The 18197-nt window shown below is 41.2% G+C and overlaps 1 protein-coding gene across 4 annotated transcripts in view; it reads left to right on the top strand.

Moving 5' to 3' along the window:
- EPHA4 (EPH receptor A4) overlaps positions 1–18197 on the top strand; it is a 178048-nt gene that overhangs the window by 110531 nt on the left and 49320 nt on the right. For all 4 annotated transcript variants that reach the window (XM_069574653.1, XM_069574654.1, XM_069574652.1 and 1 more), the window contains exons 6-8: positions 12509–12633; positions 13647–13806; positions 14993–15104. In XM_069574653.1, coding sequence (XP_069430754.1) covers positions 12509–12633; positions 13647–13806; positions 14993–15104 — 397 coding nt within the window. The remainder of the gene's footprint in view (positions 1–12508; positions 12634–13646; positions 13807–14992; positions 15105–18197) is intronic.

The following is an 18197-nucleotide window of genomic DNA, read 5'->3' as shown; positions in this document are numbered from 1 at the left end:
GGCATTCTCATTTAACAGGAAATATACACTGAATCCTGCTATGTTTCTGTTGGCAAGTGTTGGACTATCCTTGACAGAACCTGCCAACAAATTTCTTAGTAAGCAAACAGAAAGTAAAACAAGCAGCTCTCAGACCAAACAGAAGACACACGTGCTACATAAGAGACACTTGGATTCCTCCGAAGTCATCTCCAGTCAATTCTGGGGACGTGGCTTTGGTTTCACATTGAGACATCCATAGTTCTACAGCTCATCATATGACTCTCCATGTAGGAATGCTAATTCAAGATAGTTATTTTAAAAAGGAAAGTAGGCCTTTAAAGAATGCATTTACTTCACTGTGAGAGTGTTAGTTTCTCAGTAATGTCCCACTCTTTGCGACCCCATGGATGGCAGCCTGCCAGGCTCCTCTATCCATGGGATTCTCTAGGCAAGAACACTGGAGTGAGTAAGTCAATACCTTCTTCAGGAGATCTTCCTGACCCAGGGATCGAACCTGGGTCCCCTGCATTGAAGGCTTTTTTTTTTTTTTTTTTTTACCACTTACCAGCCACCAAGGAAGTCCCTTTACTTTCAAGGACAGTTGTTGTTGTATGGCTCAGGTATTCAACATAGTGATTAAAAAGTTATAAAAGCCCTAATTTGCAAAAACTTGAATCTGTTATGGAACTTTTAGTTTTTTTCTTTTTTAACCCCAAAGTGTTAACTACAAATTGTGAGTGGATCTGTTATTAATTTTAATATTCCAACTTTTATACTCTTAGCCAGCACTTTTATTTTTTTAACCTTTTTATTGTGAAATATATATGCATATAGAAAAATAGACAAGACAAATGTATCATCAATGAATTATCACAAGCAAACACCTATGTGGCCAGTAAGCAGGTCAAAGAATAGACTACCACCAGCCTTCTTGAAATGTTTCCCTTTTGCTTCTACTTCTTCCCTGACTTCAAATACTATTATTTTATTTTGTAATTAAATTTTCAGTTTCAGCTGATTCTCTTCTTAGCTCTGTAGGTAGTTCTAATATGAGGGGATTAATCACCCAAAGCTTTATACTTTGTCTATTAACAAATGTCATATACCTAATTTATCTCTGGATTTCTAGCATCCAGCTGTGTACATAGATGGCCCTGAACCTAACATATACCAGACCTAAGATTTGCCCTGTTACTGATGCAGCAGATGCTGTGGAAGAAGATGGCATTTAGCCATCGAATCCCTAATTTCTTATCAGTGAAAGGAGGGGAGAGACTAGAACTAGAGGATTTTATAGATCAGTGGGTGAAACTGGCTCCTAGAACCTGACTTTTGAATTCACCACATATGCTATAACTTGTAACAAATTGTTCAAACTCTCTTTACCTTATTTTTCTAACCTGTAAAATGGGAATAATAGTGGTACTTGCCTCGGAGGGTATTTGTGAGGTATATGAATTAATCCATTCAAGAGATTTAAAACAATGCTTGGCACATAGTATTAAATAGTTGCACCATAAATACTAGTTCTGTGTGTATGTTTTTACAGACATGTGATAGGGAGAGAGGATTACAAAACTTTTGAGTCAGGCAGACTTGGGTTTAAAAATCTCACTTTATAGCTTTGGTTGCATCATTTCATTATTTTGTGCTCCATGAGTTTCCAAGTAGAAAATCAAAGCTGCTGATGATAACTATGGATTTCAGAGAGTTGCAAAGATTAAATGATGTTGAGTATGTCAAAGTGCCTCGCTGCCACTGCTGCTGCTGCTAAGTCGCTTCAGTTGTGTCCGACTCTGTGCGACCCATAGACGGCAGCCCACCAGGCTCCCCCATCCCCGGGATTCTCCAGGCAAGAACACTGGAGTGGGTTGCCATTTCCTACTCCAATGCATGAAGGTGAAAAATGAATGTGAAGTTGCTCAGTCATGTCTGACTCTTACCGACCCCATGGATTGCAGCCTACCAGGCTCCTCCATCCATGGGATTTTCCAGGCAAGAGTACTGGAGTGGGGTACCATTGCCTTCTCCGAAAGTGCCTTGCAGAGGAGGCCAAAAGCATCTTTTTGCTCATGTGCCCATTCTTCTCTGTTTAACTCTGATTCACATGGCCCAAATCTTTACTTGTGTGAGCTGTCAACTATGCAATGGCGACTACACTTTTTTTCTAAAAGGAAAACTAAACCAAGCCATTTTGAGAACTCTGCTGTCTTTTCCCATTTCATACTAAAGCAAGCTCAGGTGAATCTTTTAGACTAGCATTTCGTGATTCTACAGACTTCAGTCTGTTCGGAGACCGGGGACAGTGCTTATGTCTTGCATTTCTGCAAAGCTGCAGTCTTTTCCTGGCATTGCTGATGCCACGCAGCACTCAGCCAGTGTCGCACAAATGAGTGACTCTCTTATCACTGTCAGTGCCCAGGAGCTGGAGTTTCCAAGAGGGAGGCCATTCAGGCAGCTTTCAACTGCAGCTCCATCTTCTGTCGGCCGTGATACTCCTATACTTTATTTTAGGTAGTTATTATATAATGTTATTATAGCTCTTCCTCGACTTACAGTGGAGTTTCTCCCCAGTTAACCCATTGTAAGCTGAAAATACACCTAACACACCAAACATCATAGTTCAGCCTTGCTGATCCTAAATGTTCTCAGAACACTTATATTGGGCAAAATCATCTAACACAAGGCCTGTTTTATAATAAAGTGTTGATTGACTCATGTAATTATATTGAATACTGAAAGTGAAAAACAGGACTGTTCTTTGAGTTCATCTACCAGCCCAGGGAAAGAACAGAATCCAGAATTCAAAGTATGGTTTCAACAGAATGCACATCATTTTCACAGCATCATAAAGTCAGAAAATTATAAATCAAACCAGAACTATCATAAATCTCAGGCCATTTGTATTTGAAAATGCCCCCTGTTTTTCCTGAATGGCTCCACTTTAACAGAATGGGCTGTTGTCATCCCAGATGTCAGGTAGCAGGTTAACACAATAGAAAATTATTTCCTACTCAGGTCATATGCAGTTGGTGGTGAAGAGGGGAACAGTCGATGGGGCACTTCTGAGATGGACTTAGGCACCAACATGGAGCTGGCAGACGGTGGGTCAGAGAGGATGGAGGGTCCCAAGGGGAGTCACCACTTCAACCCACACTCCATTGCCCAGAATTCAGACATATGAGCCATCCTACACATGAAGAAGTCTAAGAAATGTAGTCCTTGTCTTAGCAGCTCCATCCCAGACACAGTTGTTTATTGGGGGAGCTCCCATGTTTGTGCAGTTAGCCAGAGGCCAATCTCAAGACCTTCAGCTTCTGTATGTGTGTGTGTGTGTGTGTGTGTGTGTGTGTGTGCATCCGCACGACTGTCACTTCAGTCATGTCCAACTCTCTTCGACTCTTTGGACTGTAGTCCACCAGGCTCTTCTGTCCGTGGGATTTCCCAGGCCAGAATGCTAGAGTGGGTTGCCATGCCCCCCTCTAGGGGATCTTCCCAACCCAGGGATCGAACCCTTGCCTCTTCTGTCACCTGCATTAGCAGGTAGGTTCTTTACCACTAGCACCACCTGAGAGGTTCCAACTTCTGTGTGCAAACACTTAACGTGGACCTAAGAATTGTATCACACTCCATTATTTAAAATTTGGGTAATAGCTCTCTATAAAAAATTTGTCTGAGACAATCTGCGACTCATTTCTCTACAGAAATAAATAGAGTCTGAGTTAAACACTTTGTAAAGTCTTGCTCTTAATCACTTAGTTAAAGTGCCATTAGTGTTCCCCAAATCAGATCCTGACCATCCCTGGAAGTATGAGTCTGTTATATCCTTAGGTGAATGTTACTGCACTCTGCTTTATTTTATTTGCTTAAAATAGGTTCTGTGTGTACTGACCTTGTAAATCATTTTATGTGAAAAAAGGGCATCCCTCATACATTTTAAGTATAAGCTTAATTAATATTAATATTTCCATATTTAAATGTAAATGAACTCCATTTAATTCAGTCTTCTGAAGACTTTAATTGAGAATTTGGCTCCATGTCTCTTGTTGAATAGGAAAATAATTCTGTATCAATTTTGGCATAATCAAGTTTTTCCATATCTTTTGTCTGTTTGTTTTTCAATTCTTGACTATGAGAAAATGTGCCTAGGTGGTTATTAATGATACAGCAGCTATAAGCTATGGGGTCCAAAACTGACTTCTTACAACATCACTGATGTTCAAGGGAGGGTGGATAGGGATTCAGTCATTAATGATTTTTACCTAAGGATTAGCAGAGGGCTAACTAAACCAGCTGATTGACTGAATGTAGCTCAAACAAGATAATGTGTCTAGGAAAGCACTCTGTGCACTGTTGAGTGCTGTAAACTACTACAGTGTAATATAAAAAAATAAAACCTGCTCAGTGGTGTTTGGTACCGTACGTAGCTATAGTGCAAAACTCAGAGGAGGGATCCTTTCCTTCCCTTAGTGAGATGTGGAAGACAGCAATTAATATCAGCACCCGAGTTCTTAGCATCTCTGTGACGGCAAAGCCCTTAATCACAAGGATATCATTAGTACTCTGAAGCATTTAATTTTGATGCTTGACAGCATTTTAAAATGCACCAACCTTTGATAAAGAGCAAATCAGAGCTGAGGCGTTAAAATGAGAAAGAAAGAGGGAACAAAAACCACCTTAAGCTCCAAGTAATTCATTTTGAATATGCTATTTGTATTAAGCAGAGATATGTATAAGCTGTGGGTTTATTTTTCTTATCAGGGAAAGACCTCCTTAAGTAAACATCTCCTCTTTAAATTCAGATCCTGGGGAGGGAAACAAAACCCTGCTGAGGTTAAGACGTTATCTCCCTCCAAAACATGGGCTTTGAGAACCACTGTCATCCTTTACTTTAGGTTTCCTAAGGTCCATAAAGGGCTGTTTCCAGTCTTCTTTGTACACAGGCTGGAATCTTTTTGTTGCTTCTGTTTATTTCCTGCCTTACTCCTTCCTCCCCCGCCCTAATTAGAGCCAGTAGTGAAATGCAGTGTGTCTGTTTCAGCTATTCCCACACTGAAGGTCCCCCAAACTGTTTTTAATTCAATGCTTGTGATGCGGGGCCCCACAAGTGAAGGCTGACTCCCTCCTCCCCTTCTTTTCCCCATGTCTTTTTCTCTTCTCCATCCTGTTTGGGTGTCACAAGGACCAAACTGCTGCAGTAAAATGACTTGTAGGTGTTTGATGGCAAGTCATTGAGGAAGTGAATAAAAGAAAATTGCAGCATTCACATCAGTGGGGTGCGGGAAGAACTGCTGAGCTTTGAACCAAAGAAGGTTAAATTTACCATTTTCCTAAAAGAAGCAACCTCTGTTTGACATCAAAGCACCTCCTGTAATTCTTCATTGTGAGATGCACCACTGTTAGAAAGTCGTGATGGAGCCCGGAATCTATGCTGTGTCTGTTTATCCAAAACACACACAGAGATAAAACCCACCTGTACCTCCCAGATGCGCTGTGGTCTGCTCTCAAACCAAATATAATCACAGGTACATAGCCCAGGCGGATTCTATGCCAAAAGCATTTGCAGTTTCTCAGGGGTATGTGAAATTTTGTTTGAGGGGGAGAGAATTTATCATGGCTTCCTAGTGGAAAGCTCAGACCATTCAAACTCAAGCTTCAGTGAAAGTTTCCTTTGATCCTCTTGGGTTGTTGCTCCAGCTTTAAAAAGTGATGTTTTCCTACCATTTTACTTGTTTCCAGTCTCTTTCACACACGTAATCTTGCTGCCTCCACCCTAACTGCAGAGGGCTCCCTACTCTGTTCCCTTGACTTCCCTGTGGTTTCAAGGATAGATACAGTACTAAGGGCAGCCCCTGGTGGGGACTTTGCTTACACTAGTGTGTCTTGGAAAAGGCCGTGATACTAGAAAAGACTGAAGGCAAAAGGGGAAGGGGACAGCAGAATATGAGATGGTAAAATAGCATCACCAACTCAATGGTCATGAATTTGAGCAAACTCTGGGAGATAGTGAAGGACAGAGGAGCCTGGCATGCTGCAGTCCTTGGGGTTGTAAACAATCAGACAGGACTTAGGACTGAACTACAAACACTGTCTCTTTGGAGATAACTCTGGTCTTGTCAAACTAGAGGGCTATTGGGGCTCTTTCGGGATTTAGGTTTCTAACTTGAAGGGAATTTAACACCACTCACCTTTGTAGATGAGAAGTCTGGAAAACTATTTACACATGCCCTCCAGATACAGAGGAGAAATATCGAACAGATTGTCAACATCCTCATCCAGGGAAAGAGCAGTTTCTTAAAATGCCGTCTGTAACAGGTGTAGCGCAAACTAGTTTTCATGTTAACTTACTTTTGAATGACATTTTACAGCCTGTATGTTCAAAAAAAGTTCAGCAGCATTGTAAACCCCTTAGGAAACAGAGGCTCCATTTAAAATTAGAATTGTCATTTGTCTCACTCGTAATTGTCAATATCTTTGTTAACCTAAATAGCAAAACTGAACCCGCAAAAGGTCATCTGAAACAGGTGCAGATATTAAGTTGTTTTAAGGATGACTTACTTTGGATACATTATATCTAGAAAATGTTTTGCTGGCTACAAAGAGTTTTTTTTTTTTTTTAAGATGTGTTTCAACATTTAGTTCACGTTTATTCCTTTGACAAATTTATTGAGCACCACTGTATGCCAGATAAGATCTTGAATAGTGGACATATAAAGATAAGCCTTGTGTGCATAGGGCATACTTTCTAAAAACTGACATGCCTGCATCTGGGAAGAAGGGGTTTTACAAATGGGTGAACAGAGGTGAGGAAATTTAAGTAACTTGTCCAAGGTGGCAGCTAGTAAATTTCAAACCTGGAATTTTATCCAAAATTCTTTTTCAATTCATTGATTCCCACCCCCCCACCACCACCAAATTAGTAAAATGAAGACTTCATCTGGATCAGAAGGCTTTTTCTTTTTCACCTCATTTCACATGTCCTTAGATGCGCCCCTGCAGAGCCAAGGTGCTGCTGATTTCCTGAATTCTCCAGTCACGTGTACAGCTCTGTTGCCCAACAAATCAATCCTGACCACAATTCCTGAGCCTAAATCGAAATCCTCTGTGGTTCTCTGTAATCCACAATGCAGCCCTCCACATTCTGGCTTCTTATCCCACTTACTGCCTAGCCAAGTGTTTAAAGTTTTTAAACATAAATGCCAATTCAGGTCCACTTTAAGTTCCACAAGCAAAGACTTACAGGACTTGTGTAGAATGACTTCACAAGAATTGAATGGTTGTATCCGCATGATTTGTAAGTAAAAGAAGAAGGAATGGATGCCATGTTTTGGATTCAAAACTACTGAAATCCCCTTGAGAGTGCTAGGAAAAGGTGGTCTCAGACACTTTCATCTCAAGACAGGAAAATGGACATTGAAAATTCTGCTTCAAAAATTTAAAAATTAAGGGCTTCATTAAATTAGGTCACAAATCTTTCTTTAAAAAATACTCTTTAGGAGTTCTTGCCTTTGTGATTTTTGCCTCCATCTGTCATCATTCTCTAACTATACTACTGTCAACTAGCATGACCAGCTCTTCTGGTTGTGTGCTATGTCAAAATATTAGCCATTAAAGGAAGCCTGCTTATGTCCAGGGGCACAAGAGTTTCCTTAAAGCAAACATCTCTTTTATGAAGGAAGTCTGTGGGTAGAGAGGAATGCCTTTCAGTCTAAGATGTGCCTTTTCCTTTTAATGAGCCTAGTTACATCAATCCTCAGCTTCCTCCCAGCTTCTTACTCTTCTGCAGGCGTATGTTGCGTCGGAGGACACAGTATGAGGAGGAAGTCCCCACCTCTTGGTTCTCCCCATTGCCATGAGATATTCTTAGTGGATAAGAATGTTAGCAGGAACTGTTTCTTCAGTTCTAGGAAACGGACTCTAGGTTGGCAAAAAAGAGTGCCTTGTGTGTGAGTGTGTGTGCATGTTCCGTTGCTCAGTTGTGTCCAGCTCTTTGTGACTGTAGTCCACCAGGGTCCTTTGTCCATGGGATTTCCCAGGCAACAATACTGGAGTCAGTTGCTATTTCCTCCTCCAGGGGATCTTCCTGACCCAGGGATTGAACCTGCGTCTCCTGCATTGCAGGCATATTCTTTATAGCTGAGCCACTGGGGAAGCCTGTCTTCTCTGTAAGACTATTAAAAAAATTCTCCATCAATTTTTTTTTTTCAGTTAAGAAGCTAACGGATAAGATAGCACTTAATTGGATACCAAAGATTGTATTTAATTTAGCTTTGTTTGCCCTTTTCCATCTTGGCCTTGTTTCATTGGTGCTCCTGAAGTTTGTGCTTGGTGGATGAGTCAGTATGGAGGAAGAGCCAAGTCTGCCTGCCTTCCTTAGGTTTGGAAATGTAAACTGGCCCACTGGGAGGCAAGCAGGACCTTTTTTCTGCATAGTCTTTTTATGTTGACCAAAATTCACAGTGTGATTGGAAGCCTTGTTTTGAACTAAGGCGTTGATTTGTCAAAGCTACTATTAAACCCGGTATTTGGGATGAATGTTCAAGCTATTATTTTATTACTTTTTTATCTCCTCTTTTAATTCTGTCAGCTAAGGGAAGAACTCTGAGGTTTTAGGACTCAGAATCTGAAACACTTCTAAACTGAGTAGCGTCTGGCTGTGTTTACCAGCTTGTGGACATCGACCAACGGTGGCATCAGAGATGAATTTTGGGGAAAACCTAGACTGAATGTTATGCAGTTCTGAGTTTCCCTGTGTGAAAATTTTCAGTTCTCTCTCAGTTCTTCTGATTTCCCCAAGGTCAAAATCCCAAACTGGTGTCAGGATTACCCTTAATACTTCTCTAACACTGGCTAATCTCTTTTTCTTTGGCAAAGCATAGAGATGCAAGAGCATTTAGGTTGTTTTTTTTTAATATTGTGTTAATTACACTATTATTGCATATTGTTATGGATGCATTATTTATATTTCTGTGGTTACCTGCCATTAATTGCAAGTGATAACTGTGGTGAAAAGTTGTCTTTTGAGAGATAAAGTGTATCGTTTTAAGAAAAATGTTGCTTAAATCATAGTCCAAGTTGCAGAGGGAGGGATGTGGCAGCAATTACATGGGTGGCATGAGAAGACTGGTGCTTGAGAACCACTGGGGAAAGGAAATGATTGAGAAATGCCATTGCCGAATGCCTCCTCCAGGGAAATGAGCCGCAGGCAGGCACACAAGGCATGATGATGGCTTCCAGATGTAACGTTGGAGGCTGTATTGGAAGCAGGCTAGGCCAGGCGAGGAAAGAACCCTTATGTGGATTGTAACATGGAGGACATCCAAGTTGCCTCTTCTCTCCAAAGTGGCAGTATGACAAACCCAAGTTTTCCCAAACTGATGTTCTTCTTGCTGGAGAAGCTCTCTCCCAGGGAGAGGAATGGCTGCCCTATTTACTATTACCATACACTTGCCCGTTTTAGGACTGATTCTCAATCTCAGCTGGTCATGGGTTGCTTTTGTCACCATGGCGAGATAAAAATGCTCTTCTGAAAAACATCTGTTCAGAAAGAATCAGACTTTACAGCCACACAACATCATATTTTTTGTCAATTACCACAATTTATTCTTCTTTCCTCTTTAATCTCATCTTCCTCCATTATTACAACAGCTGAGTCAGCAGGCACTCTCCTGGTTTCCTTTCACATTTGTGCCTATGATTCTCCAAGTGGAGTTGCATTAGGATTATTCTATTAGTTAACACGATGATATTGTTAACAGCCTGCCTGAGATTTTGTGAGCGCTCCGGTGAAGCTCATATTCCCTTTGAATGGGCGCAGAAACTCTGCTGCTCCAACTCCCGAATTGGAAATCAGGTTCATTTCCCACATACAGTAAGTAGTTCAGGGATAACCCAGCCAGAGAGAAACCATCTTAGTTAATCAGTGCACTCACTCCAAGGGCAGCCAGGTAGCTCTTTCCCGAGAAATCTGTCGATTATCAGGCTCTGACCCAGAACATTTCTGAGCATAAGTTCACATTATAACTTTATGATTTTCCTCCCTCCTGCTTTCTTTCTAACAGCCTCACTTTTCTATTTCATTTCCCCATCCTGACTATCGGAGTTGAAAGAGCCCCTTTTTATGGAGTGGATGCTAAAGTGCTCTGTTAGGCAATATATTTATTACCTGGAGTGAAATGGCTTTTCACAGCCAGGCAACTGTCCTAAACTCCTTGCTGCCTCTACATTTAAGAAAATCACTCCTTGCATTGCGCTAGACAATGGCTCTGTGTCACCCAGTAAAGGAAGAGAGAGAGAAAGTGTGTGTGCGTGTGTGTGTCTGTTGGGGCAGGGAACCTTAATACAGTTAATGAGCACATTTCCGGTTTTCATTTTCTTCAGATGTTCGGTGGTTTCCATGTGTCTGCTGCATGCAACTCTGTTCACTCAGTTTGGTATTAACTAACCTTGGGTTGCCTTTGATGGAGGACATGTGTGTTCACTGTATCGAAGCTTCACTTGCATTTATGCCTGAGATCCAATCTGGAATAGCTTTGGGAACAGATTGAGGGAGAAGAAGAAATGGGGAAGCATGTGTGTGTGTGTGTGTGTGTGCGTGGCACACGCGCACTACCATCTCCAGACACCTCTAAAAGAGATGCCAGGCTGTTAGATGGCCGCTTCCAAGAGGTACTCTGCTGAATGAGCTTTAGCAGGAAGATTCCCTTGTGTGACATGTGACTCTGGTGGGTCTGGTTGTGTCCCTTGCCACCGGCGAACCTGTCAGATATGGTCAGGTGGGTTTGCAGCCAGCTCCATTCCACTTGCAGATCATTTATTTCACTTTTTCTCTTTTTTCCCCTCTGAGTTAGGATTTGGAAGTTGTGTGTATTGGGGAAGGGCAGGAAGATGACCCAGCACAGCTCTGTGGTTCCTCAGTGCTCATTTTTGTTCCTCAGTGCTCATTTTTGGATGTTTGTTTTCATGTTGTTGTTGTTGCTGTTCCGTCACCAAGTGGTGTCTGATTCTTCGCAACCCCATGGACTGTAGGATGCCAGGCTTCCCTATCTCTTACCATCTCCCAGAGTTTGTTCAAGTTCATGTGCAGCTTGTTTTCATATGTATTCACAATTCAAGAATGAATAAAAAATACACGTTTGATTTAGGACGACCCCTAATCTCTGGTTCTGCAGACCAGCTTTGTTAGATAAAATTGTGCATTTCGTGAATGCTGCCTCTTTTCCCTGGAGATGGCACATTTGTGCCATTGTCAGTCATGCAGAGCTTGATGACAACTGGCTGGAGATGTGACAACTACAGTGCCGAAGCAAGGGGTTAGGCAGCATGGGTTGATAAATCTCAAAGCTGTGTTTTCTCCCCAATTATGATAAAACACCCAGTGGAGGACAGTTTTTTTGTCCTTCTTAGTAGAAAGGTTTTCTACTCAACAGGCAAAAGCAGTATTTCAACTCTTGTAAAATAGTTGGAAAATGCCATCCATGTCCTGAAACTATTGTGGCTTTATTTGTGTGGTTATGTTCAAACTGGAAACTCTTTACTATAATTAAGTGGTACTTTTATTTATATTGGAAAGTATGTACATTATTTGCCTTCTGGCATTCCCTGCAGTACCCTTGGAAGAGTTACACTGTCTCTTCCTTGTATATATATTAAAAAAAAATTAAAGATCAGTAAGACAACACTCAATACTTTGGAGGTGGGATGAGATGTAGTTCCTCTGAGCTCAAGAGGAGATTTTCCAAAAGCTTTTATGGCTTGCAAAAAAATAAACAGATATAGTATAGTATCGTGTTAGGGGCTCAGCTGAATCCGACTCTTTGCAGTCCTGTGGATTGTTTGTAGCCTGCCATGCTCCTCTGTCCAGGGAGTTCTTCAGGCAAGAATACTGGAGTGGGTAGCTACGAGGGAATCTTCCCGACACAGGATTCACACCGGGGTCTCCTGCATTGCAGGCAGATTCTTTACCATCTGAGCCACCAAGGAAACAAGCAGATAGCATTCTCTATTGTTGTTGTTTAGTTGCTCAGTTGTGTCCCACACTTTGTGACCCCCATGGACTGTAGCCCACCAGGCTCCTTTTTCAGTGGGATTTCCCAGGCAACAATACTGGAGTAGGTTGCTATGTCCTTCTCCAGGGGCTGTTCCTGACCCAGGGATCTAACCTACGTCTCCAGCATTACAGGCAAATTCTTTTCTGCTGAGCCACTAGGGAAGCCCCAGCATCCTCTACACTATAGGCTTTCTGAGGAATGGCTACAGAAGCTGTAGAGGTGACCCTGTAGGACTGTGGACTTACTAGACTTTACTTTAGAGATTGTCTTTCTAAGACAGATCATATGTCCCCAAAATGCTGGAGAGAACCATAAAATGGGATGTGTTTGAACTGGGGATGAGGAAAATAGGGATCTGGAGGAAGGTAAGTCAATATTTCACAGTTTTCTAAGATAAGATGATATTATTGACTGATGTCACCAGTTTTTTCCCGCTAATGTAAGATATTATCTTCTCTTTTTTTTGGTCTCAATAGCACCCTCATCCATTGCTTTGGTCCAGGCTAAAGAAGTTACAAGATACAGTGTCGCTCTGGCTTGGCTAGAACCAGATCGGCCCAACGGGGTGATCTTGGAGTATGAAGTCAAGTATTATGAGAAGGTATTACTCGAATGAACAAGGTTCTTCTCCTTTCTCCCTGCTACCCCTTCTCCTTTTTACCCTCCTTCCCTCTTCCTTCCTTCCTTCTTCTCTTTTTCTCTATAGCTTTTGGCCAGTTACAGATTCTGGAATACTAGTAAATCTCAAAGCCAAATGTATTTGGCTTTCCAGTCAAGTCCAATTGTGAATTTTATGCATTAAGTTGCTAGTCTTAAAAAATAGAAAAAATACATTATGTTCTAATATAACTGTATTTTTTCTTACTAGTCATGAAAGTCAAGATAGCTAACAAGGTCTAATCTATAAACCTTCTATCAGGGAGAATGACTCATAAAAGTTGAAATAATGATCTGTTTAAGTAGATGACTGCTATTCAGAATCAAGGTGTGGATTTTGATGACTTTTAATAGAAAATCGGGGAAAGAAAATTACATTCTGCAGCCTCTTAAAGTTATAGAAAGACATTATTTTTGCAAATAACTTACCTCTTAAAGGACAGAATTCTGAAGAGAGCTGTCTGCATTCAAGGTTGTCGAGAAAATGAACAATTGTCTTCTCTTTCCATTTTAAAGATAATCACTTATTGGTTTCCTTAATAAAAGCAGGAAAAGGACAAGCTTTTTTTTCCCCATTGAAACCAGATTATAACATTTTTGACATTTTCTAGATGGAAAATAGAAAACAGAAAAGGGACCTTCTTACAGGTGTTATTTCTGTTAAATTGCTGGGTGTGGAGTGAGTAAAGCCACCAACCATCATCTAATGTTCTTTTCAAAAAAAAGATCTGGATATGGTCAATGTCAATAGCGATCATACCTGAACTTCACATTTCTTTTAACATCTAAGTCACAATAGTACTTCTAACATTGAACCGAATATAGTGTTTAGAGTTCATCAATCTCCATTTACTTTCAGCCTCTGAGTGGACTGGCTCAGCTGCTTTAATATTGTGTCTAGAGTAAGTGGAGGATTTATTTTGCCACCTTCCTTCATCTTATTCTCTTGTAATGTAGGATCAGAATGAACGAAGCTATCGGATCGTCAGGACGGCTGCCAGGAACACAGATATCAAAGGCCTGAACCCTCTGACTTCCTATGTTTTCCATGTCCGAGCCAGGACAGCAGCTGGCTATGGAGATTTCAGCGAGCCCCTGGAAGTCACAACCAACACAGGTAATGAGTTCTGAGATTCTTTGTACAATCCAGGGCAAATCCTATTCTGTTGAAATCTAAGAGGCTGTACAAAATTTTTGGTTAGGCAAACATTTTGTTTCAGAGGCTATTGCTTAAAATTAGATAGCCAGTATCTGTAACATAGAATACCTCTTGGTATTTGGAAAAGACCATTTTTCATACTGGTATCTGATCTGTTTTTTCACATGATTGAGAAATATCTTCTTTTTCTCTTGTGCTAAGCCTTTTATAAACTGTGAAAAACAGGATTGTCAGACTGACTAATTGACAGTTGCATAACTATCTTACATTAATCTGGGGAGTTTTCTCCCTGGGAGGATGAGAGAAGGCACCAAGTTGGGTTTTTTTTTTTTTCTCTCTCCTGTTTATTTCTAGGAATCTGTTCAAAACAAGTCAGATCATTTTTTTTTTATTATTTTTTTAAGGCCCTCTAGACAACTACATCAATCTTTCAACATTATGAGTTGTACCAACTGGATGATTAAATCAAAATGTTAATAGAGGGCATACCTATGAATAAGCAATTTACATAACTCCCCTTCATAATTAACAAACCAAAACTGAGCCTAGTAGATAAGAAGCTACTGGGACAGAATTCTCTACGTCAGTTCTAGAAAATGATTTTATTCACAAATTATTAAATAAAATAAGAAAAAAAGGAGAAAATTCAGAATTAAATCTGAAGAGGTTTGACATCCTTTGAGATTATCCTAGAAGGCTTCAAGGAGGAAGTGGCTTTTGAGATGGGCAATAATAGGCAGGTTTTTTACTAGTTGGGGTGTGGGTAGGGGGAGAGAGGATCATTCAAAAATACTTGTCCTTTTGGGAATTTCCAAATGTCTTTCTCACTAAGGAATTCATCAGATCCTTGAGTTAGAGTTTAGATTGAGAGTAGAAAGGAAAAGAAGAAAAGGCAACGAGTGGAAATATTTACGACAGGCCTTCATAGAGTTTTCTGGTTGAAGTTTTTCATGCAATTATAAAGAGTATTTTTGTCTTATTAAGGATGTCTTAGAAAGAAAATGCTGTTGCCTGAATACTTCATGAAGAGCAGAGTAGGCCGTGAGCCTTTCAAATGGTTTCAGAGAGTCGAAACTTGTGACAGTCAGAAGTTCTAACTCTTAGGACCTCACCAAGGTGACGGTTGTGTAACTCTCTTTGCCAGTGCCTTCCAGGATCATCGGAGACGGGGCCAACTCCACTGTCCTGCTTGTCTCTGTCTCGGGCAGCGTGGTGCTGGTGGTTATTCTCATCGCAGCTTTTGTCATCAGCAGGAGGTAAGCACTAAAGCCACTCACTGCCCCCACCCTCTTCCCAGTTTTTCTGAGGGAGCTTTTTGTCTCCTCCACACAAAGCTGAGTCTTTTGATTAGCATCATAAACACAGCATTTGCATCACCAACTCGCTCCTCTTTGCTTTGATCTCCCTACACCCCTGCTGGAGCTGTGGGCCTTGGTGGCAGCCCTCACTGCAGAGAATCCTAGAAAGACGCAGCTAATTCCAGGGAACCAAACTGAAAACAGGCCATTGGGAGCTTTCTAGATTCTCTAGGCTGAAAGGTGTTATATTTATACCTCTCTTAAGCCTGGACTGATGGCCAAAGGCCAAAAAAACCCAGAAGACTTGGACCTCAACTTTGAGTTCTGCCATCTGTCGCCTGTGTTACTTCACCTCTCTGAGGCTTTGTTTCCTTTTTGTGAAATAGGGTAATAAAATACCTGTCTCTAAGAGCTATTGACAGGAGAGTTTTGATAGGCAAAATAGATAATCCAGCACACAGGTGCTGGTTTAACAAGATACTGGTTCATAATAACAGTAACCAAAGCAAGAAAGCAGGTCCTATGCTCCATCTTCCCTTAGGGAAAGCCAGAGACTTTTCCAGAGAGTACCCTTTGAGAGCTTTGTGGGCATGGCATTGTTCTTGGAAAAGGATCTAAAACAGCAATTACTTACTCTATGAGAGTTTGCAGTCTAACTTGGTACTTGAGAAACAATCTAGAAAAGAGAACTAGAATGAGTTTGACAGCATATTGTTTTTTGACCCAGTTTTTCTTACCTTGTCATTGTCTCCACCTACTTTCAGCAATGCCTGGAGCCTCACGAAGAATGGGAGGGATTTGGGGGGCACCCCACTCCAGTACTCTTGCCTGAAAAATCCCATGGACGGAGGAGCCTGGTAGGCTGCAGTCCATGGGGTCTCTAAGAGTCGGACACAACTGAGCGACTTCACTTTCACTTTTCACTTTTATGCACTGGAGAAGGAAATGGCAACCCACTCCAGTGTTCTTGCCTGGAGAATCCCAGGGATGGCGGAGCCTGGTGGGCTGCCATCTGTGGCTTTGCACAGAGTCGGACATGACTGAAGCAACTTAGCAGCAGCAGCAGCAGCCCATCTTCAGTGTGTGTCCACATCTAGGCCTTCTTTGTCTCACATGTGGGAACCTTCCCCTTCTCCAACCTTCACCCTCCCTATGCCATCAACTGTTTTATAAGGTGGGGCTTTTAAGAAAAAATGTAGAACCCAGGATATCAAAATGATCATCTTAATTATAAATCTTTTCATGTTACAGAAGAGGAAACTGATACTCAGAAAACTGTAGTCCTTGTCCAGAATCACCCTGTTGCTTTAGCAGTAGATCTGTTCCTGGACCACCACCGCCATGCTTGGCCTCAGGCCACTGTCTGTTGGCACTGTCTCTTTCTGCCTCTTTGGTTGGCCAGCTCATTGGTATCAGAACACTGCCTTTGGCTATTTCCACTGGCTTGGGCCAGCCACCATGATTTTCTCTCACTTTATGATACATTATAATTAGCACGATGACCATACATCTTCGTTTGCCTGGGTGGTTTGAGTTGTCACATGTATTTATTAATATCATGTATCTATTCTCACTCTCTAGAATGTCCTGGAATATAGAGCTCGAGCATCATCACGCTCACATAGTAGAGAAAAGCTCCTTATTGAGTGTGGGCACCTGCGTTTGCCATTATGACTGTTCTTTCTGATGCAAAGTCTGTTGGAGTACAGCACTGAATTTTGTCTTGAAGAAGTTAAATCCACCACATTCAGTCCCATTGCTGTCATACCCTACACACATACGGACATACATCTAGACATGCCCATTGCCCTCTGTATAATAGTACACCTTAGACTTTGGAAACTTCACCTTGGCCCGAGCAGAATCTGAATTCCCAGAGTTCTTTCCTCCCCATGCTTCTGGTTTTGGCAGTCGTTCAAGATGGACCTCTTTCTTGTCCATTGCCATTTGACTTTGTGCATATACACATGTCGGGCTCATAAACACATGAAAATTGCACACCTTAATCTCTATCCGTCTGACAGCAGGCCTGATAGAGCAGGATGAGGAGTATATTGAAAGTACATCAGCATTTGCTTTTGGTGCGTTTGAAATTTTTACAGTGTGTATAAAAACTTCCGTCATTGGAAAATAAAGATGTTGAATGGGTTGCCGTTCCCTTCTCCAGGGAATCTTCCTGACCCAGGGATTGAATCTGGGTCTCCAGCATTGCAGGCAGATGCTTTACTGTTTGAGCCACCAGGGAAGCCCTTTTACTTTCATTACATATTTCTATATTTGAAGTTTTTACATTGTATATAAACTACTTGTGTCGTTGGAAAACAAAGACATTTAAAAGTCTAAAAAGAGGAATAAAATCATTCATTACTGCCACCTCAAAAAAAATACTTAACTGAAATTCAACTCCCCAGAATGCTCAGAACCATTGGAGATAACACTTGCTTATAGAAAGCAGAAAGGGAACGACAGAGGATGAGATGGTTGGACGGCATCACCAAATCAATGGACATGAGTTTGAGCAAATTCCAGGAGATGGTGAAGGACAGGGAAGACTGGCGTGCTGCAGTCCATGGGGTGGCAAAGAGTCAGACATGACTGGGCAACTGAACAGCAACAGATCTCATCTTGAGTCTTAACCAAGATTTTGGCTGGGAGAATTCTCTATTTGTAGTCTAGATTTCCTTTAGCGTGACTTTCTTTGTTTGTTTTTTGCATTTTAAGTTGCCCTAAATACAGCAGTCAGATAGGAGTAATTAGAAATAGTTTGCCTCGTTATAAGTGTGTTTTTTCCCCCATGTTCTTCTTTGACAAAACAAAAAAAAAAAAAAAAAAGGAAAAGGAAAAGCAGATGAAAATGTAATGCAGGAAGACAAGTTTATTAAAATCTGTAGCTATAGAAAATAGCATCACAAGCTTGATGACTTAATTTCCTTTCTGCTTTTATTGAACACTTTATTATTTAAGGCAGGATTGATCGAATTTCCAATTATGAGTCCCCACCTTAGAGAATTGAGCCTGTCAAGTTACCCAGCCATGATTCCTGTACCTTCC

This window comes from Ovis canadensis, chromosome 2, assembly GCF_042477335.2.
Source record: "Ovis canadensis isolate MfBH-ARS-UI-01 breed Bighorn chromosome 2, ARS-UI_OviCan_v2, whole genome shotgun sequence".
Classification (NCBI taxonomy): Eukaryota; Metazoa; Chordata; class Mammalia; order Artiodactyla; family Bovidae; genus Ovis; species Ovis canadensis.
This window is presented reverse-complemented; position numbering and strand designations above follow the sequence as displayed.